The sequence below is a fragment of the Pipistrellus hanaki genome (assembly GCF_964339955.1).
Source record: "Pipistrellus hanaki genome assembly, chromosome: 1".
NCBI classification, from domain to species: Eukaryota; Metazoa; Chordata; class Mammalia; order Chiroptera; family Vespertilionidae; genus Pipistrellus; species Pipistrellus hanaki.
Window position 1 is genome coordinate 98,833,361 of NC_140503.1, and position 27,345 is coordinate 98,860,705.

The 27,345-nt window shown below is 51.1% G+C and overlaps 1 protein-coding gene across 1 annotated transcript; it reads left to right on the top strand.

Moving 5' to 3' along the window:
* Positions 1-3,392: 3,392 nt before the first annotated feature.
* On the top strand, positions 3,393-27,345 carry STRA6 (signaling receptor and transporter of retinol STRA6). The gene is made up of 19 exons (XM_084867576.1): positions 3,393-3,408; positions 3,782-3,958; positions 8,868-8,934; positions 9,257-9,342; positions 10,519-10,658; positions 11,292-11,315; positions 11,495-11,661; positions 13,023-13,145; positions 14,841-14,908; positions 15,078-15,154; positions 15,416-15,477; positions 16,364-16,526; positions 21,890-21,965; positions 23,115-23,248; positions 24,366-24,483; positions 24,566-24,667; positions 25,467-25,630; positions 25,957-26,106; positions 26,610-27,345. The coding sequence occupies exons 2-19, from the start codon at positions 3,849-3,851 to the stop codon at positions 26,777-26,779; spliced, it is 2,001 nt and encodes a 666-aa protein (XP_084723702.1). The 5' UTR covers positions 3,393-3,408; positions 3,782-3,848; the 3' UTR covers positions 26,780-27,345.

Below are 27,345 nucleotides of genomic sequence, written 5' to 3' on the forward strand. Positions count from 1 at the left end.
TGACAAAGGAAACAAGAATACAATGGAGGAAATATATTCTAGTCAATAAATGGTGTTAGAAAAATTGTACAGGTACATGCAAAAAAAAAAAAAAAAAAAAAAAAGAAAAGAAAAGAAAAAAAAGGAAATCAGACCACCAACTTACACCATACACAAGAATAAATTTAAAATGGATAGAAGGTTTAAATGTAAGTCACAAAACCATAAAAATCGTAGAAGAAAATCGCAGCCATCTCACATAGCAATATTTTTACGAATACATATCCTAGGGCAAGAGAAACAAAGAAACATACACACACACACACACACACACACACACACAGAAACGGGACTCTATCAAACTAAAAACTGTGGCATAGCAAAAGAAACCACCACAAAAATAAAATAAAATAAAAGGAACCCACTTATGGAAGAACATATTCACCAATTCTACATCAGGTGAGGGGCTAATTACCAAAATATACAAAGTATTCTCATACAAGTCAACACCTGGAAGACAAACAATCCAATTTTAAAATGGGCAAAGGACCTGAATAGACACTTCTCCAAAGAGGACATGCAGATGCCCAATAGACATGAAAATATGCTCAATGTCACTAATCATAAGAGAGAGCAAATTAAAATCACAACGAGGTATCACCTCACACCTGCCAGAATGGCTATTTCCCATAAATAAACAAATAGCAAATGCTGTCAAGGATGTGGGGTAAAGGAAACCCTGGTGCACTGTTGGTGGGAATGCAGACTGTTGCAGTCACATTTGTAAAAAGTATGGAGTTTCCTCAAAAAATTAAAAATGGAACTGCCTTTTGACCCAGAAATCCAACTTATGGAAATATATCCTAAGAATTCGAAACACCAATAAAAAATATTTGCACCACTATGTTTATAGCGCATTATTTATAATAGTTAAGTTCTGTAAACAGCTCAAGTGCCTATTAGGATAAAAAAAGATGTACATTTACACAATAGAATACTATGTGAATGTAAAAAAGAAGGAGCTCTTACGTTTTAAGACAGCATGGATGGAGTTGGAGAGTATCCTTCTAAGTGAAATAAGGCAGTTAGAGAAAGACAAATATCACATGGTCTCATTTAGATGTGGAATCTAATGAATAAAATATAGTAGCAAGCAGAATATGTCCCGAGACATGGATGCATAGAACAGAATGACAAATCTCAGAGTGGATGGGGATGGAGGGGATGGGAAGAGATGAACCAAAGAACATATATGCATATAGACATAGCCCATGGACACAGGCAATAGTGTGGAGAAGGCCTGAGGTGAGGCAGGGGCTGGGTGGAGTGGGGCAAAGGAGGAGAAATTGGTAGACATCTGTAATACCGTCAACAACAAATTAGAAAAATAAAAAGTCATTGGCTGATTATGAATCCCTACTATTTGCACAGAAACTTTACTCAAAGGGAGATGGCAACTTAGTTGGGTGTGGTTAAGAATAGATAAAGTAGCCCCAATATATCTACAAGGGCCTGCCTCCCTGCCCCCACCAGATTGGATGGGGGTCTGGGGGTCAGGAGTGTAGGTATAAGGCAATGGGGGATGCCTGGGCAGTCACAGCTGCTCTCTTTGACCTCTTGCTACAACCAGTGACTAGTGTGCTGGCTCCATATTCTTGGGTCTTAATGTCATTAAAGATAGGGAAGGGAGAGCACACCACCAAAGTGTCTCCAAGCTAGGTGGCTCACCCCTCCTGGAACGGAGACAGCCTAAAGCCTAGAGAGGCGAAGGGACTCACTGAGGGTCGCAGGTCGAGACCAGGCCCCAAACCCAGGTAGGGCATTTCCCACTGACATAGAAATGCTGCTCTTGCCTCCTGGATCTACTCCTTCCCTTTCCCAGTCCAGCCCTGAGGTGACCTCTGCATTGCTCCACTGAAGAGGGAGGGCATATCCTGGGCACTGGGCTATCCCTGGGAAGGGGGCTGATACCATGGGAAGTCCCTTTGGGGGCACTGCATCAAATAAAGTTCAAGGTTAGCTCTGAATCAGCAGATGCTGACATCTCTATGGGTTGAGGGGGAGTGGTCAGAACCTTCATCCTGGAAGAGGAATCATTTAGGAAGGAGAGGGAGGAATCAAGGCTAACAGAGCACTCGGGCCCACTACTGAATTTGGACGGGAGTCTTTAGGATATTAAGCCCTGTCCCCTCTGAGCCTTCACTGATGCTATTCCCTCTATTGGAATACAAGTCCTAACCCTCCATCTAACCTTCTACCGTCTGCTTCGCTCAGAGATTACTTCCTTCAGGACTACTCACTCCCCCTTGGACCAAATTCAGTTTCCCATGGGACAGTCTGCCTTCCCTTTACGACCCTCAGACACTTGGGAGGTCAATTATCTACTCATCTGTGATCCCTGAACTATAAACACTTACATCCCAGGGCCCAGAACAGTGCTGGCACTTAGTAGGTGTTCAATGAATTTATATTAAAAGACTAAATAGTTAAATATCTTTTTAAAAAAGCTTGTTGAACAAAAGCTTAAGCTAGGTAGGGCCAGGGGCCAGGCCCCTGTGGGGTACTGGAAGGACACAGACCTTCAAATATTCAGGGGTCCTGACCCCCACTCAGTGGTAGAAGCCGGAGAACTAACTGGTCTCTGCATCTTGCCCACCCCCCCCACCCCCCTCTTATCCCCTGCTAGAAAAAGGAGTGGGAAGGGAGCAGACAGGGATGGGGGCAGCTTCTTAGGGGAAACAGGATGGAGAGGTATCCCCAGCACCTGCCCAGGCCCTCACTTTGCAAAGGGGCAGGAGGCAGATGAGGTTCTTGCCTCACGTGGGTCTGGTTCCTGTTGAAAGGACTAATTCTTGCCTTATGGAGATGAGCTATCTCCCTGTGAAATCAAGTTGGAAAAGAAAGTTTTTCCAGTGAGACACATGTTGCGTCCTCATTGAAACTAGGGTGCAGCAACGCACAGGCTCCCTCCCTGCCTCCGTCCTGCAGCCCCACCTGTCTCCCTGGGCTGCTAAAATGCCAGATGGCCATACTGGACTTGAGTGAGCATGGAGGACTGCAGGTATGGTGGGCAAAGGTGTGGGAGCTTTGGGGCAGGCATGAAGGCAGGTACTTGTGTTTGAAGCGGGGTACAGATCCCTCCTGGCCACTCCCCTTGGGCTGGGAGCCAGTAGAAATCAGCACCACCCCCTCCCAGGTTTCTTTGTCAGGACCATGGTATGTTCTCACCACAGAGATCCAAAGGGGTGGTCTAGAGAAAGCCTGAAAAAGGTCGGGGGAGGGGGAAGGGGAGGGGGTTTGGCTGGATTTCCAAGAGCAGGCGGGGCCAGGAATCCAGCTGGGAGGTTCCAGCAGTCTGGCTGAGCCTGCCCAGCAGCCCGCCCATCCTTTAATCTCTGCAGCTCCTTCCTCCCTGGCCCTTCCTTGAGAGTGTGTCTGTGGGTTGGTCTGGGTGGGTTTGAGGAGGGGGAAGAAAGAGAGGGTCTTGATTGGACACAACTTCTTTGAAAATGGTCCTTTGAACAAAGGCCTGCTGGTGGTCAGTCAGGCAGACAAACAGACAAGAGCTCAAGGATCCCCAGGGCAACTGCTCTCAGGGCAACTACTTCTGCAGCACCAGGCAAATCTGGGCGGGAGGTGACAAGAAAGGACAAGAGAAGCCCTTTCCCTCCTCCTGTGCCAGCCACCAGGCCTACATTCCCAGAGAGCTAAGAGCAAGAAAGTAACCTTGAGGATTAAAGAGAAACACTTCTTTGTTTGGGTTTCTTTTAATTTTTTTCTAAGCCTCTATTCACATCTGTAGATTCCACCCCCCCTCTCTCCCCGACCCCGTCTTGTCTGGGGGTCAGAAGAGAAGGAAGAGCCAGAGAATGTCCAGAGCAACAGGGAACCACACCTCCTCTGGGGCCACAGAAGACTATTCCTATGGCAGCTGGTACATCGATGAGACCCAGGACAGCCAGGAGCTGCAGCCTGAAGGGTAAGTGGAGCCCCTGGCTCTGGTCAGCGGGGCGCAGAGGCAGAGACACTGGTGGGGAACAGGGAAGACTTGTGCAAGGGCTGCTTAGATGGGCTCTGCCATTCATCTGCCGTGTGACCCACAGCAAAGCACAGCATCTCTGGGCTTGCGTCTCCCCATCAGTTGCATGGGAACAACAGCCCTTGTCCATGTGTTAAGATACTTGAGGTGGGGAATTGACCAGGCTAGTCACCTAAAAAGCACCTGTGTGGTGTGTTTCACATTGATCCCTGGGCTCATCCTCAAAGTAGGTGATAGGGCTGTAACCAGGATAGAGAGTGCTGGGTGAGTGGTTGAGCGTAGGTGGGCCTGCCTTAAAGGGCTTCCTGTGGTGACCACCTGGGGTGTGGTATTAGCAAATGTCAGATTGTCTGGGCATGCTGGGGGAAGGGAGAGGCAGAGAACCAAGGAAGAAGGTGGAGGTTGGGGGGAGGGGAGAATATGAGGAGGCAGGCCAGACCTGCTTTCTTTGGCTGGCCTCAGAATCTATGAGGTTGAGGAGATCCTATTCCTTTTAGCAGGAGTGCTGGGGTCAGCCAGGGGAGGGAGACTGCCTCAGCGCAGCTAGTGTCCCCTGAGGAGGCAGGCCACAGCTGCCTTTTCCCAGGCCATTTCTACATTTATTTAGTCTGGGCACCCTGGTGGGGGAGCTGAGCCCCCCTGTGCCCTCACATGAGGGTCCCAGAGCCCAGTGGTCCCCTCATTGTTCTATCCCTGGCCCCACCCCCCACCTCCCTGCTCTGAGGGTTGGGGGAACTGGAAAGGTGAGGCTGGGGGTTGCCATGCCAGATGTGTGCACATCTGTTTCTCATCAACAAGAAATTGGAGAAGGAGAAATGTTCCTAAGCCTTCTCAGGGGCTGGGCCATGGCCTGGCCAGCCCTGGGTCACCTGGCAGGAGCGGGGAGACCACCCAGGCCTGAAGGAAGGAGCTGTTTGTGGGACTCTGAGCTCTGCCCACAGGGAAAGCAACTTTGCTGTCAGCAAGGGTGTGTCCCTCTTCTCCTTCTCTGGCTGACCCTGCTGCACTTGTATGGAGTTGGGGGAGCAGCAGAATGGGGAGAGGCCTAGGAGCCCCAAGAGGACACAGACCCTGACCTGGGTTAAGACCCTAATGTGAAGCTGTAACCTTAGGTGCCTCCCGGTCTGGTCATTGGCTGGGGCCATGCACCTGGTGCCAGATCTGTGGCTGGGTATTTAGGTATGGCCCCAGAACAAAGTTGGTGTGTGGCAGGGACTGGGCAGTGGAGAATACTGCTTCTAATATGGGTGGCATCTAAAATGCAGAGCTCACTTCTCACGCTGCAGGGAAGAATGAAATTTGTTTGAATTTACTCACTTAGCCAAACCAAGTCAAGCTGCCTACCTCCTCTCCACCACCCCCTCTAAGGTGGGATCAGGAAGCAGGTAGCTCAGGGGAATCCCAAGGAGGTGAACTTGGGCTCACCTCACCAGCCTGTGTGAATCAGACATCCCAGGGGGATGGAGCACAAAGCTTTGAGGAGTTCTGACAATGGCCCCCCTCTGTGACTCCTTTAGCCCCAGCAGGCTTGGAGTTGGGGTTGGTAGGCCCTGGTGACCTTGGCTGGGATGGACTCAGTCTCCTGTTCACACTTACCTCGTGCCCCTATGGTGCCAGGATCTGGTTGAAGATGTCAGGGCAGGGGTGGTGAGTCTGATGGGGATGGGATGTGTCATTGAATTTCCCATGGGCAAGGGATTGATCCATATAAGCTGAGCTGGCCTTTTCCACCACAGAGTTCCCTCTGGCCAGTCATGTGCCCAGCTTGAGATGTGCCTGTTTGCTATCCACCCATCACCAGTACTGAGCATCCCAGCCAGAGCCTGGGGACACAAATATGCCTGTGGCAGCTGCCAAGAATGTCATTCACCTCCCCACAGCTTCAAAGGGCTGCCTGGAAGGCGGAATCAGAGGCTTTCCTCACGAACTCCCTACAGGAGGGGTGAGGCTGTGCTAGGGTCATCTGCAGGCCATTCTGCTGTGAGTGGGGGAAGTCAGGAAGCAGGGCTTCAGGTTTCTTGGGACCTCACAGCCCCAGACCTCACTCCAGGCAGTCAGCCTTTCCCTCTCACCCACAGAGATGTGTTCTGTCCTGCCCTCTGGGTGGGGCCCCTGGAGGCTCCCACTCAGAGTTGAATTCTAGAAACAGTTATCTGGTTCTGTCTCTGTGTCCTCCCCACACTGCAGTCGGCCTCTGTCCTTCAGTGTCCAAGACCAAGCCTCAGATCCTTGGGCCTCATTTGATTCAGGTGCTCACTACAGTCATTCCAGAAACCTGCCTTCCCTCTGCTTCTCCACATCAAAGCAGGAACATTCTTCCTTGTAAATACCTCTGAGATATAGCTTGCCATTTCCACTCCCCAGCAACTATACATGCGGAGCCATTTGCAAATGCTAATATTCTACTGTTTCTGATGTACAGAAATGGCAATTTCAGATGGTTCAACTTAACTTCTCACCTCCCAGTCAGATCAGGTGCCAGAGCCAGATTATATCAGTTTGAATCCTGACTCTGCCACTTGACTAGCTGAGTGATTTGAGCAACATACTTAGCCTCTCTGAGATTTGGCCTTCTTGTCTACACAAGAGGGATACCAATAGCATACTCCTCTTAGGTAATAACTGAGATAATGCATGGAACAAACAGTGCCTGGCACATAGCCAGTGCTTAGTAAATACTAGCTACTGTTGTTATTTATATTCAAGTCTAGCAACAGAAATTTCCTAAAATTGTCCTGGCTGGGTGGCTCTCGTAGCTTGAGCATCATCTGTACACCAAAGCATTGGGTGTTCGATTTCAGGACACATACCTAGGTTGTGGGTTCGATCCCCAGTCAGGACACATATGGGAGGCAACTGATCAATGTCTCTCTCTCACATCCATGTTTCTCTCTTTCTCTCTCTCTCTCCCGTCCTCTCTCTAAAATCAATAAAACAAAAAACACAACAACAACAACAAAACATATTCTCAGGTAAGGATTAAAAAAAAACACACAAAAAGAAATTTCCTAAAATCCTGAACACTGTCCTAACCATCTTTCAAACTTAAAGCAAATACCACTGCCTCTGACACCTGCCCCAAGGTTCTCTCCCTCTTCTGCATCCTTTAGCATCTGCTTGTGTGTCTTCCAGGATCAAGCTCCCCACCCTCCCTGAGGTGGTGTTCCTTGTGTCTGTGCCATTCAGTCTGTCCCACAGTACATAACACCGGCCCATGAGCCATTGGCCAAATTTCTGTTGCTCAGACCTCAATCATTTGAGGGTCCATGAGCCTAAGCCAAACTGAGCTAAGAGGTAGATGGGAGGCCCAGAAGATACAAAAGGCCCAGGGGTTCCCCAAGATAGGGCCTGGAGAGGATCCATGTGGGAGCTTTAGGTTTGGGTAAGTGGGGTAAGGGGACAGGTTTGAACAGGACCTAGTCAGATGTGGAGATGCATACTGAGAGGGCTTACAAAGGTGGCTATGAGCTCTTGGGGCTGAGAGAGGCCCTTTCTCACCCAAAGCCCCACCCCATATGCTGGAGTAAGGGGCCTCAGAGTTAGAAGTGGGGAGTGTAAGGCCTGAGCTCAGACAGGGGGAACCTGATTCCCTACATGGCACCTGCCCTACCTATGAGTATAGTTCTGTTTTGGGAAGATCCAGCTCTGCCCTGGCCAATAAGTTGCACAAAACAGACTTATTCTGTCCCTCTACCCCAAGGACAAGCCCAGTGACCAGGTTCTTTCCTGCTTCTCACCCTCTGGGATTTTCTGAGAGAAAGCAAGCTCTGGGAAGACTGGGCTGTTCCAGAGGAGTCATAGGGCTCTGAGATCATCCTGTAGACAAGACTTTGGGAGTCCTCCTCACAGAACAGGAGGGCACCCATGTGGTTGGCTGGGCAGGGAGGGCCCAGCTGCAACACCTTGCTGGCCTTGCCCTCACAGGTGTCCCCCAGGCTCTAGCTGGGCAAACTCAGCAGTCTCCTCCTCCCCAGGGACCAGTCCTGTCTGCTCTGCCAAGTCCAGATTCAGCTCTGAGCTCAGGAATCCTACCCTTTCTTTGCCATGATCTAGTTGAGGAAACAGAAGCCTTACTTGTGCCCACTGATCTCTTTATCTCCACCATGGACCTACCTCTGTACTCAGCTATGGCCAGTGTAGGTCCTCTGCCAGGCCATGGAAGCCTTTGCGGAAACAGAGATGAATGCAGTTCACTAGGCACAGTGCTTGGTGAGCAGTGCAGCCTGGATTTCAGACCCCACTCATTCCCTTGGTTGGGCATCCTTGTGCAGTATGCAAACTGCTCAGCTGTACATGGAAGCCCTTAATGAAAGGGAAACAGAAAGAGACATAAGTTCCAAAGGCTAAGGAAGATCATTCCAGTCAGATACAGACCAAACTCAGATACCAGTCAATGGAGGGCAAATTATAGGACCAAATACTTGATTGTTTGAAGTAGGCAGTATGCTCAGCCACAGTTCTGAGAAGAGGTCTGTAATGCCTGGAGCAATCGGGGAGTCTTTCTGGAGGAGCAGGGGAATCAAGTGGGCCTTGAAGGATAGGAAGGATCTGGTGAGAAAGAAGAGAGGTTCAGCCCAGCTGGCTCAATCTGTTTCTTCCTAGTCTTCCCCTGGAGGCCCCCTGTCTCCTTTAGCCCTGGAATCTCAGAGCTTGGCATAAGGCTGGCATACTACAGGAGCATGAGAGCCCTGGAATGACCCCGAGAAGGTAGAACTGGGTAGGCTTGTGTAAGAGAGATCAAAGAGTTGAGGGAAATGGAACCCAAGTGTAGACAACCTGGAACCCCAGACCTCGTGGCCTATGTGGGGAGTCCCTACTCAGACATGACCAACCTTCACTTGATCTGCAGGGTAGTGCCTTCATGCCACCCCAGTGTGCCGCCTGGCCTCCTCCATACCTGCTTGGCCGTGCTGTCGGTGAGTCTAACCTAAGTCTAAACTGGCTTTCAATCTGCTGCCAGCCTGGGCAACATGACTTGTGTTTCTTGCTGGAGCTGACAAAGGGAGTACCCAGGAGCCCAAAATGTGGGAGGGGGCTCTCACAGGGTCGGAACCCAAACCAAAATGCAGGCCAAGTCCAATCTCCCAGACTTTTGTAACCTCTTGGCCAGTCCTCAAGATGCCACATGAGAATGCAGAGAGGAATGGGGAGTTTCCTGGGTATTGAGGCCAAGCCTCCCAACTCAGCCCATCAGGGAAAGCCTGGGCACCCTATACTCTCCACTGTGCTCTCCTTTAGATGGTTGTGTTGCTGCTGCTGGCCATGCTGGTGAGGTGCCGACAGCTCTGGCTCCATGGTGGACACAGCAGGTCTGGGCTGCCCAGGTTGGTGCCATGGCCTGGGCAGTCCCACTCAGGGGGTCCAGCTTGGGGGGTGATTTTTAGGTACCAGCTCTGGCCTCAAGACACTCCCTCTTCTCTCAGCCTGGGGCACTTCTCATCCCAACCCAGAACTTCAGGTTTAGTCGGAATGACCAGAGGGTAGGGGAGGGACCCCCTCAGGTTCACCTGCTCCTGTTCCAAACCCCAAGGAACCAGAATCCAACAGGGCCGGGCTCCAGGACACACTTTGTCAGGCGATTCATGGTCTGGACAGGCCATGATCACTCTGCACCATCAGGACCCTCATTTCCCCTGAGGATTTCATCTGGACCTTGATGCTAACGGCAGATTTCTGAGGGACTTTCTCCCATTGACTCTTCAGCCCTGCAACCCCAGAGCCTGGGGCAGTGATGAACCGCAGGAAATGACCCTGAGAAGAGCCTGATCCGACTTATGTGGGAGAAACCAAAGGGTTGGGGGAGGTGGTGGATGGATTCCCAGTGTAGACAACCTTGCACCTCAGGCTGGGGCTGCATACCAAGGTGGGTCCTATATGCTGACTTTTTGGGGGAACTTGGGTTTCTGCCCTGACTGAAGGAGGGTGAAGCAGGATGGAGATCTCAGGGCATGAGGGAAAGATGGACCATAGAAGCAGAGGGTCTTTGTGGCCTGACCTGAGCCAGGGTGGTGTTGCCTAGGACAGCTATGTCCTCTGTCTGCCCTCCAACCCAGGGTCACACTCAGGCCAGGGCGTTGACATTGTGCAAGGATGTTGTGACTCTTGGAACTCTCTGAAAGTCTGCCAGCCCAGACAGAGCAATTAGTGTGGAGGCAGCTGTTTCCTGGAGCTGCCAGGGTGGGTGGAGGGAGCTGTGCGCAAGCTTGTTCGTGTGTGTGTGTGTGTGTGTGTGTGTGTGTGTGTGTGTGTGTATTACTGTTGTTGTTGTGTTGGGGGGATGTTCCCAAGTCACTTTGCCACAGGGCCCAGAATTTGATACATAGAAGGCACTCCACAAATGTTTGTAGAATGAATGGATGAAGGGCCTCCAATTCCCTATCTTGAAAGTGGGCTGGAAAGTGGGACCGGCTCTATTGCCCCACTTTATGGAACATGGCATGAGGTAATGGGGTACTAGGCCTGAGCAATTCCCTCTTGTCCTGTCCCTGCCCCTGCACTAGCCCTGTGGATTTCTTGGCTATGGATGGGCCCTGGACCGTACCCACTGCTATCTTTATGGTCCTCTTCAGTTCCCTGTGTCTGCTGCTCTCGGCTGAGTCCCCACTGCCCTTCCTCATCCTGACTTCACCATCTAGCCGAGGTACCCAGTGGTGTGGGCCTGGATTGATGGAATGGGGTTGGGATGGGAATCCGGACTATCAGAGCAGGGCTCTTTTACAGTGAACCAAGTTGCTCCCCATTACATTCATGAGCCATTGCCAAAAAGATACTTATTTCATGCACTGTCCCTCCACAATACCTGAAGCTTCCCTTTGTTGGTCCCAGCCATTGGGTCAATACTGCCCTATTTGGTTCCTCTATTCTTGTGCAAACCCCACCTCCAAGATGTAGGGAACGCTCTTGTTCCATGGGCACAGGCTGAGTCCCCAAGACTCAGGTTCCCCCCACCCCACAGTGAGAATGAAGGAGGGTGGGGAGTGACATAGGAAGGGGACAGGAGAATTGAGCTGAACTCAAGAAGGTGATGGTAATAAGGACAGCTGCCATGGAGAGGCATGGGACATGACATCTTTAGATCATCCAGTTTTCCCAATGACTCTACAAAGTGTGGACATTAGCCCCACTCTATAGTGAAGGATGCTGAGAGTCAGAGAAGGAGACAATAATAAAGTAGTAACTTGTATATTTAGTACTATGACACCATGCTGAGCACTGTATGTAGAACTTCTTATTTTGTTTTTGCTAATTTAGTCCTATTGCTTCTATTTTACAGATGGGGAAACTGAGGCTCCAAGAGGTAACTGGCTCAAGATCACAGACCTGATACTAGTCATAGCCTGGATTTGAATATCAGGCTCTTACCTACTGAACCATTGAGAGACTTGGAAGATGGAGGCATGAGAGAGGTCTGGGTGGACTGGATTCAGTCCACACCTGTCCCTCTATAATTTTCTTTCTGCCTTTCTTGCCTTCTAGGACCCTGGAAGATGCTGGCTTTGCTCTATTACCCTGCCTTCTACTACTCCTTGGCCGCCTGCGCCACAGTCAGGCATGTAGCTGCATACCTGCTCGGCAGTGTGTTGTCCTGGGTTCACTTTGGAGTCCAGATCTGGCAGAAGGCAGAGTGTCCCCAGGCACCCAAGGTAACCACTGATTCATGAGGGCCTGGGGCAGAAGAGGACATGAAGGAGCTGCTTATACCAGCATGGGTCCTTTTATCTCTATTTATATGCTGGGCTTTCCTGCCACCTTCTACTGTACACAGGATTCCACTTCTTAAAACACATGTCATTGCACACAGCCCCTCTATGGGACAAGGTAGCTGGACCAGCCATCAGGGGCTTCTTGGAGGCAGTAGAGAGGAGATGGGAATAGAAGAGATGGAAAAGAGAGCCTGAAATCTCCCCATTGTTGATCCTCTAGCCTTCTGTTGACCAGGCTGGAGGGGAAATGAAGACAGATGGAGGGTGGTAAGCACTGAGTAGGGGATGGTTTTAGAGAATTCCAAAACCTTATTTGGTTCACTGGCCATTGGCTAGGGATGTGAAGCTGCCCAGTCTAGAGCCCAAAGGGTGGAGATGTAGGCTTTGGAGTCAGGCAATCCAAGTTTGAATCCAGCTTCATTCATTCATCCATTCATTCATTAATTAATTCATTTATTCAACAAACATAGTTAAAGCACAAAATCCATTCCAGGGACATTTCTAGACACTGGAATACAGCTGTGAACAAGGCAGATGAGGTTTTTTGGCATCCTAAGAGCCACTATTTCAGAAGGGGAGACATAAACAAACAAATGTACAGAATGATTCCACATGGTACTAAGTGCTTTGAGGAAACCATGTCAACTTCCTGTAAATGGAGTTGTTATTACCAGTCCTTCAGGGTAGAGGTGAAGATTTGTTGGTTTCTCAGAGAGCAGGGACTTGATTGATCTTTTTCACCACCCAGAACCTGGTACATACTAAACTCATAATAAAAAGGATTTCCTAACAAATAAGTGAGTGAATATATGAGAAGTCCAGCCCTGAGGCTTCAGGGACAAATATAATACCTCAAAGCCAGGAGGTAGGGCATGTACTTCCTTGATGACCATGCTGCAAATTGCATAGACAAAATTAGGCCTTTGTCTAATTTTCAGGTGTCTATGTCCAAAGGAACATAGGAACACAGAAAGTGGGTACCTGTTTCAGGCCCCATTGCAGCTCCCCAGGTTGGGGAGAGGGGATTATATAATCTCCTCCTTTTGGCTCCTCTAAGGGCCTTGGGAGTCCAAGAGCCTGGGGAAGGGGCAGGCATCTTGCAGGGCCTGAGAAGGTGAAGTGGGAGTGACTGTCCTGAGTGCCCTCGTTGGGGTGGGTGATGGTGGTAGAACCAGAGCCTTTCCATGGCACCCAGACCACCCACAGAGTCCTGGGTGAGGTTGGGAGGGAAATGGACCCTGGCCTTCAGTTGGGCCGGAAGGCAGAAGGTAGGTGTGTCTGGTGTCTGTCTGTCCATACAGATCTACAAGTACTACTCCCTGCTGGCTTCCATGCCTCTCCTTTTGGGCCTTGGATTCCTGAGCCTTTGGTACCCGGTGCAGCTGGTGAGAAGCTTCAGCCATAGGACAGGATTGGGCTCGGAGGTAAAGGGACTGGGCTGGGCTCCCCCTGTCTGTTGGTCCCCTATATGTGGTGATACTTGGTGGAGGACTCAGCGTGCATCAGGTCTCAGAGATGGGTTTCATCTGTTTTGTTCATGCCTGATTGGCAGCACTCAGCAAGTCTTAGTACACAATAGACACTCAGCAAATATTTCTGAAGTTTGGGGTAGATGGATGGGCACATTGTGTCAAGAGATATGACAATCTTATTAAGAAGACTTCTGAGCAACTACCAAGTGCCAGGCCCGGGGCAGGGTGCTGTGGACAAGGAGCTGACTGACTGCATCTAACCCCGGAACTCCCAGTGAACAGCACATGTTTACAGCAAGGTGAAAGGAACAACTGGGGCTCATCCAAGTGCATGGGAGTGCAGACGGAGATGTGGTCAGGTACTCTTCCTGTTGAGAGAGAAGGAAGAGGAAATTGCTCACAGAGGCACTTGAGAAAACCTGAGGATATAGAGGAAAAAGACTGGTTACTTTCCAGCTGGGGAAAGGCTTGAAGGATGGCATCCAGGACAGAGCAGAAAAATGGTGGTGCCAGTTGCTGACATATGGAGCACTGGATGAGAGCAGGAGTGCAGGGGACCATGCAGAGTGTGTCAGTTTGCATTTTGAGGGTCTGATGAGCAACTGATGAGCCTGGAGCTCAGGAGAGGGCCTGGGACTGAAGCTCAAGAAGGAGTGAGGTCCTTGAGGAGGGATGGAGGATGAGGGGAGAAGAGGCCAGAGTGGGCTCAGGTTCTACAGGGGCCACCCTGGGTCCCCATGAGCTCACCTGACTGGGTTTAGCTTTCATATAGCAACAGAAGAGTTCTGAATATTTGTCACTATTTCCTCCTTATCATCTAGGGAAGCCTGTCTTCCCCTCATTTTTACAGCTGGTTCTCCAGGATACACATGCACCAGGCATGGCCCTGCCTTTCTGAATCTGTCCCCCGCCTCTTCCAGGCACCTTCTCTGCCTTGCATTTCCCCCTATTGCATGTGTTTTCTCTTGAGAAGTCTTGGGAGAAATAAAATCCTCTTTTGGCCCTTAGTCATAGAGGTTTAAGCCTCAAAGGACACAGCCAAGCTTTGAACTGAGTCATACCTGTCCTGGATCCCAGAGTTGCTATGGCAACAGGTGACAATGGCCTATATTCTCCTAATAATGGGGGCAGGGACTCACCCCCTGTTCCCATTGGTCTTTGCCACTTGGAAGTCAGCTTAAGGCCTGGAATGTGGCTCAGACAAATCCAATTACCCTTGTGTTCTCCCTCAAGTAGGAGAGGCCTGGGCATCTGACCTGGAACGGCCCCATCCTGCGTCCTAATCAGAGATGTGCCCATGGAGCATAGTCTCTCTTTGTCCCAGTCTCAGTTAGATGATGTGTGAGGGCCAAGAGGGAAACAATGATAAGATGTGATTGTGTAAAGCAGGAGAGGGTTGGAGCTAGACCTTACGAAGAACTTCCTAGCATTGAGTCTTCTTAGATAAGAGACCAATCAATCTTGTATTTATGGAGGAGGAAAGGGCAGTGTTGGGGGATATGGGCTGCAACCCATAGGTTGGCCCTTCTCTGCACTCCACCACAACCAAGAGGTTTTTATGGAGCACCTACTGGGTGCCCACTGTGGTACCTTAAGCCAGGGCCCCAGGGATGGCTCAAAGCAGGTCTCATCTCTCTGTCCCCCCAGAGGCTGCAAAGCAGCTACCCTGAGGAATACCTGAGGACCCTCCTTTGCCTGAAGAAGCTGAGAAGCAGGTGAGGTCCTAGGCACACCCTCTGGGCCAGTTGGCAGGGCTAGCTAGGCAGGCTTGTTTGGGAGGCTGGCAATGGGCAGGCTTGTGCGGCAGAGATGAATTGACAAAACTCTGGGTCTCAGGGCAGGGGCTTCCCTTGAGTCTCTTCTACTTCATGGGTCTTTCTGCAGCTCCCACACATCCAAACATGGCTTCCTGTCCCAGGCCTGGATCTGCTTCAGACACTACATCTACACTCCACAGCGAGGTATGGAGTGGGGAGCTGGGTCCAGAGTGACAGGTGACCTCCCCCTTCCCATGCACAAAGCAGCTGCAGTGGCAGGTCAGCTCCTGCCACCCCCAGCACTTTGTCATCGGAAAGAACAGCCCTGAGCCCCTGGCCTGACTTGGCCTTGGTGATCAAGATCCTATGAGTGCTGGCCCTTTTCCTGGGCCCCCAGGGAGGTGTGGGAGCTCCTGGGCCTGGGCGGTGCTAGGCTCATCATGCCCTTCTTTTTGGGAATTGCAGGATTCCGACTCCCAGTGATGCTTGTGCTTTCAGCCACTTTGACAGGGACGGCCACTTACCAGGTATGTGCCATTTGCCTCTGTACTCCCAAGTCCAGGTGGCTCAGGCCCAGCTCAGCTCTCCAAAAGCATGACCCACAACCCTGTCCAGCTGTTTCTGATGTCTTGAGAGTGCTGGCCTACCCAGAGGGAGGAGGCATTAACTCTTGTTGGACTCACACAGAGCATGAGTTTTGGAGTCATATGAACAAGGGTTTACATCCTAGCTTCATTATTTACCTCCTGTGTGACTTACATAAGTTAGTCAACCTCCTTAAACCCATTGGCTCAGCTAAAAGTGGAAAAAATTACCTTCATCTTTGGGAATTTGGGAAGATTTAGTGAAATAACAAGTGTTTGATAAATCCCCACTACTATTACCACCAACTCTTACAAACCAACCAACGAACCAAACAAAATCTCAGAAGGTAGGTATGGTTTTTCTCCATTTTACAGAGGGGAGAAATTGAGGCTCAGAGAGGTGAATATGACTTGGCCAAGTTCCTACAGCTAATATCTCAGGGCAGCCAATGTCTGAATCCAAATCTGTCTAGCTTCAATGCCTCTGTTCATATATAGGACACTTTGCTTTCTCCAATGTAGAAAAGTTGGAAATTTTATATTCCGAAATTTAAGATAGATGACTGATATAGATTGACAAACAGTCGTAGATGAACACTTGTCCTGCACCTCTGGCCTATTAGCTAAACTTGGATTTTTTTTGTAACATGCTGACCACAGGCATGAGGACACTGCTCTTGGGAATAGATCAGTGGACTGGTGCCAGGAATGATGCAGCCAGTGTGCTCCCTAGAGTCTTCCCTGTGACTCAGAAAACACTTTTCCTGGAATGGGAGTGCCTGACTCGGCACAGCCAGATCCTGGTGCTCTCATTCTGGGGTTCTTCCAGGTGGCCTTGCTGCTGCTGGTGGGTGTGGTACCTACCATCCAGAAAGTGAGGGCGGGGATCACCACGGACATCTCCTACCTGCTGGCTGGTTTTGGGATTGTGCTCTCAGAGGACAGGCAGGAGGTGGTGGAGCTGGTGAAGTACCACCTGTGGGCTCTGGAAGGTGAGGTCTCGGAGGGGGGGGGGGGGGGCACTGGGGGCCTGCAGTGGGGGGATGTGAGCTGGCTGGGATACCTGAGCTGATTGCCCTTGGGCACATTCCTTCCCTTCTTTGAGTCTCAATAACCCAAATGAGATGGGGCTTGGGGCTTGGGGCTTCCAGTCCCAAGTCTCTGAGACCTGAAGGGGTCATTTCAGTAGCCCCTTGTCAGCTTGTGTGTTGTCTCCCACCCTCATCCAAAATGGCTTTGCTCAGCTCTGCAGGCTGCAGATGGGGAAGGCCATGGAGTGTGAGCTTGGGGCCTTTGCTGAGGCTGGGGAGGAAAAGAGGAGGTGGAGCTGTGGGGATGGAAGGAGCACCAAAATTTTGAGCTCATTCTCATGGCAAGTGGGTGGGATTGGGCTCAGCAGATGCTTTTTTTTCTCCCAATCCCTGTCCTCCTTTCTCCCTCTCTCCCTTGATAATGAGACCCAGCCTTTCCTTCTGGGATTAAAAGCTTCCTTCATCCCTTAGCTCTTAGTTACCCACCTCCCCACCTTCCAGGCCCTCCCAATAGCCCTTGGAGGAGACTGAGAAGCGTCCCCGCTTAACAATGGGGAAGGACTCACCTCAGGTGGTACAGTCAGGCAGAAAAGAAATCAACTTAAAAAAAAAACTTTATTAATTTTTTACAGAGAGGAAGGGAGAGGGATAGAGAGTTAGAAACATCAATGAGAGAGAAACATCTATTAGTTGCCTCCTGCACACCCCCCACTGGGGATGTGCCCGCAACCAAGGTAAATGCCCTTGACCAGAATTGAACCTGGGACCTTTCAGTCCGAAGGCCAATGCTCTATCCATTGAGTCAAACAGGTTAGGGCAGAAATCAACCTTTTGATGCCCCTGCTGGGACTCTCTTCACCACTGTGAGACCAGAGCCTGGTGGTCAGGAGTCAGAGGACCTGTACTCTCTGCTGACTTTGGAGTTCTTGGCTGGTATGAGTATCCTGTCTTCTGAGGAGTAACATGTGATGTTTGGAGCTTAGGCTGCAAGTATTGCAAGAAGTGTGACTGCTCTGCCACTGTTCCTGACCATCAGTATCCTCACTACAGATCAGGCATGCTGAGAGCGGGGAGGGGCAGGGTCAGAGGTGTGTATGGTACTGCTTCCTTCCCTGACACCAGCCTTACCACCTTCCTGAGCAACTCTCTTGCCATACCAGAGGCCTCCCTGGATTGCAGCTGAGGCCCACAAGCTGGACAGGTGACAAATTCTGGTGGCCTGAAATGACATCTCCAGGGAGATTTTCCAACTTGGCTACAATTTGGGCCATAGGCAGAAGTAGACATGACTCACATCAGTCCACAGCCAAGCACAGATCTCACAACAGCCCTATTAGATTAACATCATTGATGCCATAGCTCAGAATAGGGAATCAAGGACCAGAGGCAGGAAGTGACATGCCCAGGACAATGGATTCTATGAATTCTGCTTCTGCTCAATACACCTGGCATTTATAATCACACTAGTGACCTGGTGCATGAAATTTGTGCACATTAAAAGGGGATTAATTAGAGAAAATAATTTAATATTGCTATTTGCCCTTTATAGTAGAAATGTCAGAGATTGCCGGAACCTGCCGGCAACAAACAGTACCTGATTGAGGGGGTGAGGATGAGAAAAAAGAAAGACAAGAAAAGATTGGGTCGAGAGGACTGAGACTGAAGTCTGTAGTCCCGAGTTTATTTCTTAGCTCGTTTTTATACAGCAAAAGCAGGGAGGTACAAGATACAAGTCAGCAGATAAAAATCTGCTGACCTTTAGGCTAAGTATTTACCCATCACCACATCTTTGTTTCTGTACGTAAGCAGAGAATTGTTTCCTAATCTATACGCAAGCAGCAGGTTAAACAGTATATGTTATTCTTTACAAAGGTCAGTAGTATTTTTACACTAACAAGCTGCAAAACAAGGTGAACAGCACATTCTCATCAGAGCTATGACTTTTGTCCTACCAGAGCTGTGTCCACCAAGAGACCCCTGCTTTCAGGGCAGCTTCGAGGAAAAAGTCCCCTGTTTTCAGGGCAGCTCCCAAGAAGAGATGAAAGAAAATTATTAAAATGTATATGAAATTCTTCCTTTTATCAGAGTCTGGGGCTCACCATGGGACCCAGAGTCAAGTCCCTGCCCACCCACATGCACCTCAAAATCACATGAGACTCAGACCCGTCCATCCCTTCTTCCCCATTGGGCTAGATCCAGATCTGGCCAGTCCCACCTTTGTCAAGCCCTGCCAGGCAGGGGCGTACCCTCAGGTCCCCTGGCCTGGTATCAGGATGGGAGGTGTGGCCTGAGGTCCCCCAGCCCAGACCGGGGTAGGGGGAGTGCCTTGAGGTCCTCTGTCAAGCCTTGCTAGGTGGGGGACATGGCCTGAAATCCCCTGTCAAGCCCCACTGGGTGGGGGGCACAGCCTGAGGTTCCCTGTCAAGCCCAGCCAGGCAGGGGGGTGCAACCTCAGGTCCCCTGGCCTGGTGGTGGGGCAAGGGGGAGCGGCCTGAGCTCCCCTGTCAAGCCCTGATGAGTGGGGGGTGCCATCTGAGGTCTCCCAGCCTGGTAACGGGATGGGGGTTGCAGCCTGAAGTCCCCTGTCAAGCCCCACCTAGTGGGGGATGCGGTCTGAGGTCCCCCACCCTGGCACTAGGGCAGGGGGAGCGGCCTGAGGTCCCCTAGCCCAGCACCAAGATAGGAAGTGCTCCTTGAGGTTCCCCATCAAGCCCGGCGGGTGGGAGGTGCAGCCTGAGGTCCCCTGTCAAGTCCAACAGGGTTGGGGGAGGGCCTAGCCTCAGGTCCCTGCTGATTGCTCGTTAAAGCTCCTTATGGGAACTTGGCCTCAGCTGTGGGTGCAGCCTTCTTTGTGACAGAGGGATGGTCAATTAGCATATTCCCTTTTTATTAAATAGGATGCTGTGGTTTCCACACCCAAAGGTTCACATTTTGCATCTTCTCAGATGCAGGGTCAAACAGCAGTGTTTACTTTCCTAGTTCGAAGATGAGGAAAACTGAAGCCTGGGGACATTAGAGATATGTCCAAAGCAGACAGCAAGCCAGAGTGGAATTGCGATTAGATCTGGCCTTGGGACCCTTTGGTGTGTTCTTAGCCTAGGAACTAATATGCTCTCTGAGCACTGAGGGCCTATTTTAGGGCTACCACCCTCTCCTTCCCTGGACCTGGTTAGTAAACCTGGCATTGTTCATAGAAAGTTCACTTTGAGTCAGGCAGACTAGATTAGAATTTCTGCACTGTCACTTACTAGCTGTGTGACCTTGGGCAAGACACTTCTCTGGATCTCAAATTCCCTATCTACAAAATGGTGCTGCAGCAACAAAGGCAACCTTGTCCTTGAGGCCCTGGATCTGGTGTGGAAGATAGTTGGGTCCACCAAACAGGTACCAGAAGGAAGCAGCTGCAATGTCCCAAAGGAGACAAAACGCAGGAAGATCTTATGGGCATCAGGATTAGGAGGAACCCAACTTTGGAACCAATTGAAAAAAGGTAAAGCAGGAGGTAGATGGAGATCAAGGTGGGGCCTGGGGCCCTGGGGTGGCTCAGCAGGCAGGCTCCTTACCTCCTGGCAGAAATGGTCTGAATGCATCTTTGCTGGTGCAAAACTGGCTCCTGAAGTTTCACTTCAGAAAAGTACCACCTCCTGCCCCTGGAGGAGTGAGCCCAGGACAGGCAGGGAGACTCCAGTTTCTGGAATAGTTTCCCTAAGAATCTCCTGGTAACTTTAAAAACCCTAAGGCTCAAGCTCCAGGCCTGACTTCAGAAACCCCGGTAACTCAGATGTGAGCCTACATTTGTCTGAGAACCACTGTAGCAGGCACTCTATACATGTCAGTCCGTTGATTGCTTTTACTCCATTGCTGATTGAAATAAACCTTTAAGGCTCTATCTTCTGAAAGCCCCCAGGACAGTGTTTCTCAATGCTGGCTGCATGCCAAAATCGCCAAGGCTGTTTTTACAAAAGCTAAGGCCTTGCCGAAACCGGTCTGGCTCAGTGGATAGAGAGTCAGTTTGCAAACTGAAAGGTCCCAGGTTCGATTCCAGTCAAGGGCATGTACCTTGGTTGCTGGCACATCCCCAGTAGGGGATGTGCAGGAGGCAGCTGGTCAGTATTTTTCTCTCATCGATGTTTCTAGCTTTCTGTATCTCTCTCCCTTCCTCTCTGTGAAAAATCAATAAAATATATTAAAAAAAAAAAAAAAAAAAAAAAAAAAAAAAGCTAAGGCCTGGGTCCCACCCACAGAACTTCTGATTTAATTGGTTGGGGGTGTAGCCTGGTCCATGGGGCTTTTAATATCTCCAAGTGACCCGAACATGCTGCCAGTGCCCTTCAGCAGTGCCTGTAGTTATGTGCAACTAGCGCTTGCCTTTTGCACGTGCATTTGCAGCCCCTGCCCCTGAACCACTGGCCCTGCTCTGGTGGAACAGGAAACCAGGAACACTTCCCTGAGATGGCTGAGGAGAGCAGGGTGCAGGCACCCTGGCTCTCTCTGGGTTTGCTTGGGAATGGTTACACTTCCTGCTCTATCACTTCCTACAGTGTGGCTGGGGGGCAGACCTCTCAGAGTCTCAGCCTCTTTCTTGGTTCCATGTTCTCACATGCTTCTTCTGTGGGGCTGCTTTGAGGGTGCAGGGCAAGGCTGGATGTGGATATAAGATGAAAGGGGTTTAGCCTCCATCCTCGCTATGCTTAAATACCAGGCTTGCTCATAACCATGCATTCTCTCCCAGCTGCTGGTGAGACAGCAGACTCATGATCTGTGATCATGGCTCTGGTGGCCAGGGAGATGGGGTAGAGGTGGGTAGCAGTAGTCACCTCCCCTCATTCTGATGGACTCAGGCCACACTGAGTGCATGTGCATTCTTGTGCCTGGAACAAAGGCCGCTGATGCAAGCCTAGATGGGGTTTTATGCTCACATCATGCTGTGGAATGGGCAGCACAGCGGTGTGCTGGGAGATGAAATGACCCCTGAAGGCCATACCATCAGGGAGCAGTGGAGCTGGAGGCAGATGCCAGGTTGAATTCGTCTCTCACTGAAGTCACACAGCAATGGACGCACAAAGACCCGGGTGAGGGTCAAGTCTACAACCTCAGAGGTGGCCTCTCCTCATCTTGGCCACCCTGTGTCACCTGGCACCATAGGCCAGCTGGGGCTGTCAGCTTACATCGGGTCTGAGAACAGGGAATGTGGCAAGAGGCTTCTGCTCACATAGGGGTGAGGGGCAAGGTAACTCCCCCAGGCACACCCTGGTAGCAGTTTAGAAGCTGCCAGGAGATCCTCCAGGCATGGACTTCCACTTTGCTTCCTTTTTACCCTCCAGTTTGCTACATCTCGGCCTTGGTCCTGTCCTGCTCACTCACCTTCCTCGTGCTGACCCGCTCCCTGGTGACACACAGGTCAGTGGCAGGCCTGACCATCAGTGTAGAAGTGGGGAGGAGGTCAGTGTCTTATGGGCTTATAAGACCCCTGACTCAGAAGGGCTGTGGGGAAAGGCCTGGGGCTAGAGGGAGGGTGAGTCTCTGCAGGCCCAGGTTGCCACTGAGCCAGCTGCCCTGTGTTGGGCAGAAAAGTTGGGCGGTTCAGTCTGAGTGGGTGATCATCCTTGAATGATTCTAGGGCAAGACTGAGTAGGGGCTGAAGTGTAGAGTTTGCCCATACTGAGAGGGGCCACCTGGGTGGGCTGGATTTGATGGGAGGCACCTGGGAATGGGAGAGGAAGAAGGAGCTGAGGGAGGAAGGTGCCACTGGCAGGAGAACTGCATGCATGACAAGGGCACAGAGGCTGCATGAGCCTGATGCTTGTAAGGGTGATCTGACTGGCCCTGGAGAGATTGTTACGGGACATTGAATGTCAGGCTGCCCACCTTGCCTGTTCATGGTAAATGATAAGGAGCACTGAGGAAATGTGAGCAGAGAGAGAAGGTTCTGTTGGGTGGGAGGGGTGGTCCATGTCAGAGAACTGGTTCCTATGACCTGCACATTCATTGGGCCTCAGAGGTCATCCTACCCCTTTTTCCTCACAGGGGTAGCCCTACTGAGGCTGGCATTCCAGGCCCTCAAGCCTTTGCATTGCATTATGTTCAGGCACATTCCTGTTCATGTGCTAATATGGTCTATCTCAGGACGTAGTAATGAGATCCATGTCACAGGGGGTATGCAAGCAGGGTTTTATGGCCATAGATGGGGAACCTTGCCTCCCACCCTGCTGGCCGAGCTATGAGTCACTTTCCATCTTTTCTGTTGTTTCTCACTTTTTTGACTTGGCTCACATTTAACCTTTGACCTGAATGTTTCCCTAGATCCCCAGCTCACCAATTTACTCACACTCATATTTATCCTTTAAGACTACTCAGACCTCGCCTTCTCTGGGAAGCCCTCCCTGACCTCCAGGCTGGATTAGTGGCCTCCAATGGGTTCCCACACTCTGAGCTTCCCTACCTTTGGGCTGTAATTAGACTGAGAGTTCAGCCAGTAGCTAACTTCGAGGAAGAATTTAGGGGGTATATGTGTTCCCTGAGATCCCTGCCTTCTCACCCCCATTCCAGGGCCAACCTGCAAGCACTACACCGAGGGGCTGCCCAGGACCTTGGTCCCCTACCTCAGAGCCCTCACCTCTCTCGTCAGGCCATCGTCTGTTGGATGCACTTCAGCGCTTACCAGACTGCTTTTACCTGTCTTGGTGAGCCCCTCAGCCCACCCTTCTGAGCCTTGACTGGACCCAGATACTGACCGCAGTGAGTGAGGGGAGAGTGGTCAGCAGTTCTTGACTGCCCCTGCGTGTCTGCCTGTGCTGGGGCAAGTTCTGGGATAAGAGTGAAAAGAGGGACCTGCCTGGCTGGCCTTCCCCGGACTCAGGAAGCTTACTCAGGTGGTGCTAAGAGACACAGGAGCCCTCGGGGAAAGGATGCCCCTAACACGAGCATGGTCCTGGGGTGCCACCAGTTGTTTACACAGGGGATAGAACCAGGGCTGGAAGGTGGGAAGCTTAAGGGGGCACATTCCTGCTTGGGTGAGGAAGGCTATGCCATGATGGACTACCTCAGGAGGCGATGAGATCCATGTTACTGCGAGTATGCAGGCAGGGTTCCATGACCATAGATGGGAATTCAAAGGGGGTCTGTTCTTGAGGGAGTTGGACTAGATTAACTCCTGGGACCCTCCCAGCTCCTAACTTTCTGATTCTCCCCATGGCCTGGCTCTGTAGTGAATAAAGCCCTCTGAAGTTCAAGAAAGATAGGTCGGTGTTGTGAAAGCCAGGGCCGGCTTTCTCTACCTTCTGGTTCCTTCAGTTCTCACCCTGCCCTCTAGAACAAGGGCAGAAGGATGATCAAGGAGTAGATTTGATCATCTCAGTGGACTTTGTACCTCCCAAGCCCTGTGTACATGTCCCCACATAAACAATTAGCCAGTTGTTTCATCAGACAACTGTGGGGCGCCTACTGTATTCAACTCTGGCCAGTAAGAATGCAAGCATTACTTTAAAATGTAGTCTGCTCCCCAAGGACTCAGGAGCAATGGAGGGAAAATAACATTTACAAAGTACCTACTGGTTTTCAAAGGGTTGCACAGACATAATCTCATTGGGTCCTCACAACAGCCCTGGTAGGGGCCACACTCCATATTTTACAGAGGGAGAAACCAAAGCTCAAAACGAATTTGCTGGTGGCACAGCGAGACATCAGAGCAGGAATCTGAAACTAGGTCTGCCCAATTCCAAAGTCTTTGGGCTCCTGAGAGTGCCAGGGGAGGTCTGGATCCTGCAGAGGCTGATGTTTGTTCCCTCCTCATCCTGGCAGGGCTCCTGATACAGCAGATCATCTTCTTCCTGGGGATGATGGCCCTGGCCTTCCTGGTGTTTATGCCCATTCTTTATGGCAGCAACCTTCTGCTCCTCCAATCACTGGCATCCTTATGGTGAGAGAGGCAAAGGGCTGAGGGCTCTGGGACCCTTTCCCAGAGGGCCACTAACAGTTACACCCTCCTTTCCCATCTGCAGGCCTTTCTGGCTGACCTTGGCCCTGGCTGTAACTCTGCAGAACATGGCAGCCCACTGGGTCTTTCTGAAGACTCACCATGGATGGCCAGAGCTGACCAACCGGTAAGGCAGATCCTGGGTTTGTGGCTCTTTTAGGTCCTCAGCCTCTTCTCCTTCCTGTCTTTAGCTGTATCCTTCCTCCTCCACTGCCACCTCTCCCTTCTTTGTCAGGAATACCAGTGGGTAGTAAACAGAGATTGCCCTACCTACAGAGAATGGGACAGTAGCCAAGCCTACTTCACATACATTGGTCACAGGACCAGAGTCAGCCCATAGCATTTCCTGCTTTGAGATCGACATTGCTCTCCCCTGCTTTGAGGTCAACATTGTTCTAACAAATTAGAACTCTCAGTCTAATTACAGCCCAAAGGATCAACATGGATCCTCTATGCCCTTCACACTATGTGCCTCCCTCTTTGCAGGAAGGAGGTTAACAGAAACATTATTTCCCTGTTAGATGGTAAGGCTGTGGGAGGACCTTGGCCCCAAGAGAGACACAGAGTCAGTGGACAAGGGAACCAGGGAAGGGAGGTGGGAGACACTAGGGTCATAGAAAGATTCAGGTAGAACTGAACATAAATCCTAACTCTGCCACTGACTAGCGAGATAGCTTTAGCTAAGTCACCCAATTTCTCTGGGCCTCAGTTTCCCTTCTATAGGAGGGATTGCATGGCCTGTCTCCCAGAGTGGTGGGGAGGGCCAGTTGGGTTGAGAGTTGGCCCAGCACAGGATGTGGGGTACATACAAAGTATACTCAATAAACAGCAGGTACTCAATAAATACACAGCAGCTGTGGTCATCAGCTGATGAAGGGGTTGGAGATGTGGGGACCTGACTTAGCCTTGCTTCTCCCTCACTCTAGCTGCGCACTCTATGCAGCCACCTTCCTTCTCTTCCCCATCAACATGCTGGTGGGCATCATGGTGGCCATCTGGCGAGTGGTCCTCTCTGCCCTCTACAATGCTGTCCACCTTGGTCAGATGAACCTCAGCCTGATGCCACCTAGAGCTGCCACTCTCGACCCTGGTAAGGTCACAGGCAGGGCCAGGATGGGGGATGCTCAGGCTGCCCAAGCTGCAAGGGAGGGTCTGCCCTGATGCCCTGACTAGGTCTATGTTCAAACCTGTTCTCTGAGCATGTCTGGGGCTGCCACATCAGTGTGTGCAGTGGGCCCACGTGCAGTGCATGTGCCATGTGCTCAGGTGTATCTATGTGCTTTCATGCAGTGTGCAGGGTGCCTGTGTGTGTGTGTGTGTGTGTGTGTGTGTGTGTGTGTGTGTGTGTAGATGTGTAGGTGTGTGTGTTTATGGACTATCTGGGCTCTTCTTTCTGCCATCCCTCACCCACTCCAGGCTACCGCACATACTATAACTTCTTGAAGATTGAGGTCAACCAGTCACATCCAGCCATGGTAGCCTTCTGTACCCTGCTCCTGCGAACACAGAAGCCTCAGCCCCATCCAGTCCCCCAGGATGACCTCATACTCAGGATGGAAGAAGAAGGTGTGCCTTCCCTTTGGGGTTGGGAGAGTTGAGCCCACTCAGCTTCTCCCAGGAAGGAGGGATACATCCCTCCCCAACATGTACCACTGAGCAAGAAAATGCTCACTTTCTGTTCCTAGGCTGCCTGTGGGAGAGAGAAGTGAGAATTTTCCTGGTCCATTTTTCCATCACATGCATGCATGTGTGCACATGCACACACTTTCTCACTCCGCATGCTCAGACATCCTCTCACAGAGGAGGAGATGGCCATCTTGCCAAGAGGCTCTGGCTTTCCCCACCCTCCACCTCTCTGGGCCACCCTCCACCTCTCCCTCTCAGGCAGTCTGTCCTCCTGTCTCCTCCCCCACTATCTGGGAAGTGTGTAGTAGGGAGGGGAACACTACGCTGGAACTCCAGTCTCACTAGTCTCCACTCACCCAGGGGATTTTCAGACTGTTCAGATCTGGGTTCAGGAGGCTTCACTGAGCTTGCGCAGTGACTAACAGAAGGTCTCCCCTTCTCAGGGATGCAGCTGCTGCAGACCAATGACCCTGTGGCCAAGGGAACAGGGCCCAGAGCCCGCCGAGGCAGGGTTCGCTGGGGTCTGACCTACACACTGCTGCACAACCCGGCCCTACAGATCTTCCGGAAGAGGGCCCTGTCAGGTGCCTGGGCCAATGGCACCCAGTCCTGAGGGTGGGGAATGCCAAGGATGTGTCCCCATCTGTGTACTGCTTCCCCTCTTCCCAGCCCATCCCTTCCCTGGTTCTCCCAGCATTCCCCCAGCCATGGTAGGCTCTCTGCTTAGCACCAGCTCTGCCAGCAGGTTCCAGGATCAGTATCCCAGTGCCAGCCCCTGAGGCTGGAGGTCACTGTGGGTGTGTGGAGGTTCTCTACACTGCGAGCCTTGGGAGGGCTCTATTCTGCTCTCTTGTCCTTGGGAAGTTAAGGACTCTGAAGAAAGCAATCAATGGTTTAGGCCCTTGGTCCAGGAGCCAGTGGAACAAAAAAAGGTACACTCAGGTCCCTCCCTTCACTGGCCCTGCTGCCAGCCTCCAGGACCTCACTGAAGCCTCTGCTGACCTGGATTGGTGATTCAAGCTGGGACATCCTCGCTTCAGCAGCCCAGGAGAAAGCTGCTACTGGCAATAAAGTCATAGCTCACACCAAGCCCCACACCGAGCTGCTCACACCTGAGAGCTGATATTTTTGTAGTTGGTATGCCTTTAGGTATTATAAAAGAGGTCAGTGTGCTCCCTG

Coding starts and splice junctions, on each gene's coding strand:
- STRA6 (XM_084867576.1), top strand. CDS start 3,849: ATGTCCAGAGCAACAGGGAACCACACCTCCTCTGGGGCCACAGAAGAC. Junction 11,316..11,494: donor GGAAACTGAGGCTCCAAGAG/GTAACTGGCTCA, acceptor CTTGCCTTCTAG/GACCCTGGAAGATGCTGGCT. Junction 24,484..24,565: donor CAATCACTGGCATCCTTATG/GTGAGAGAGGCA, acceptor TCCCATCTGCAG/GCCTTTCTGGCTGACCTTGG.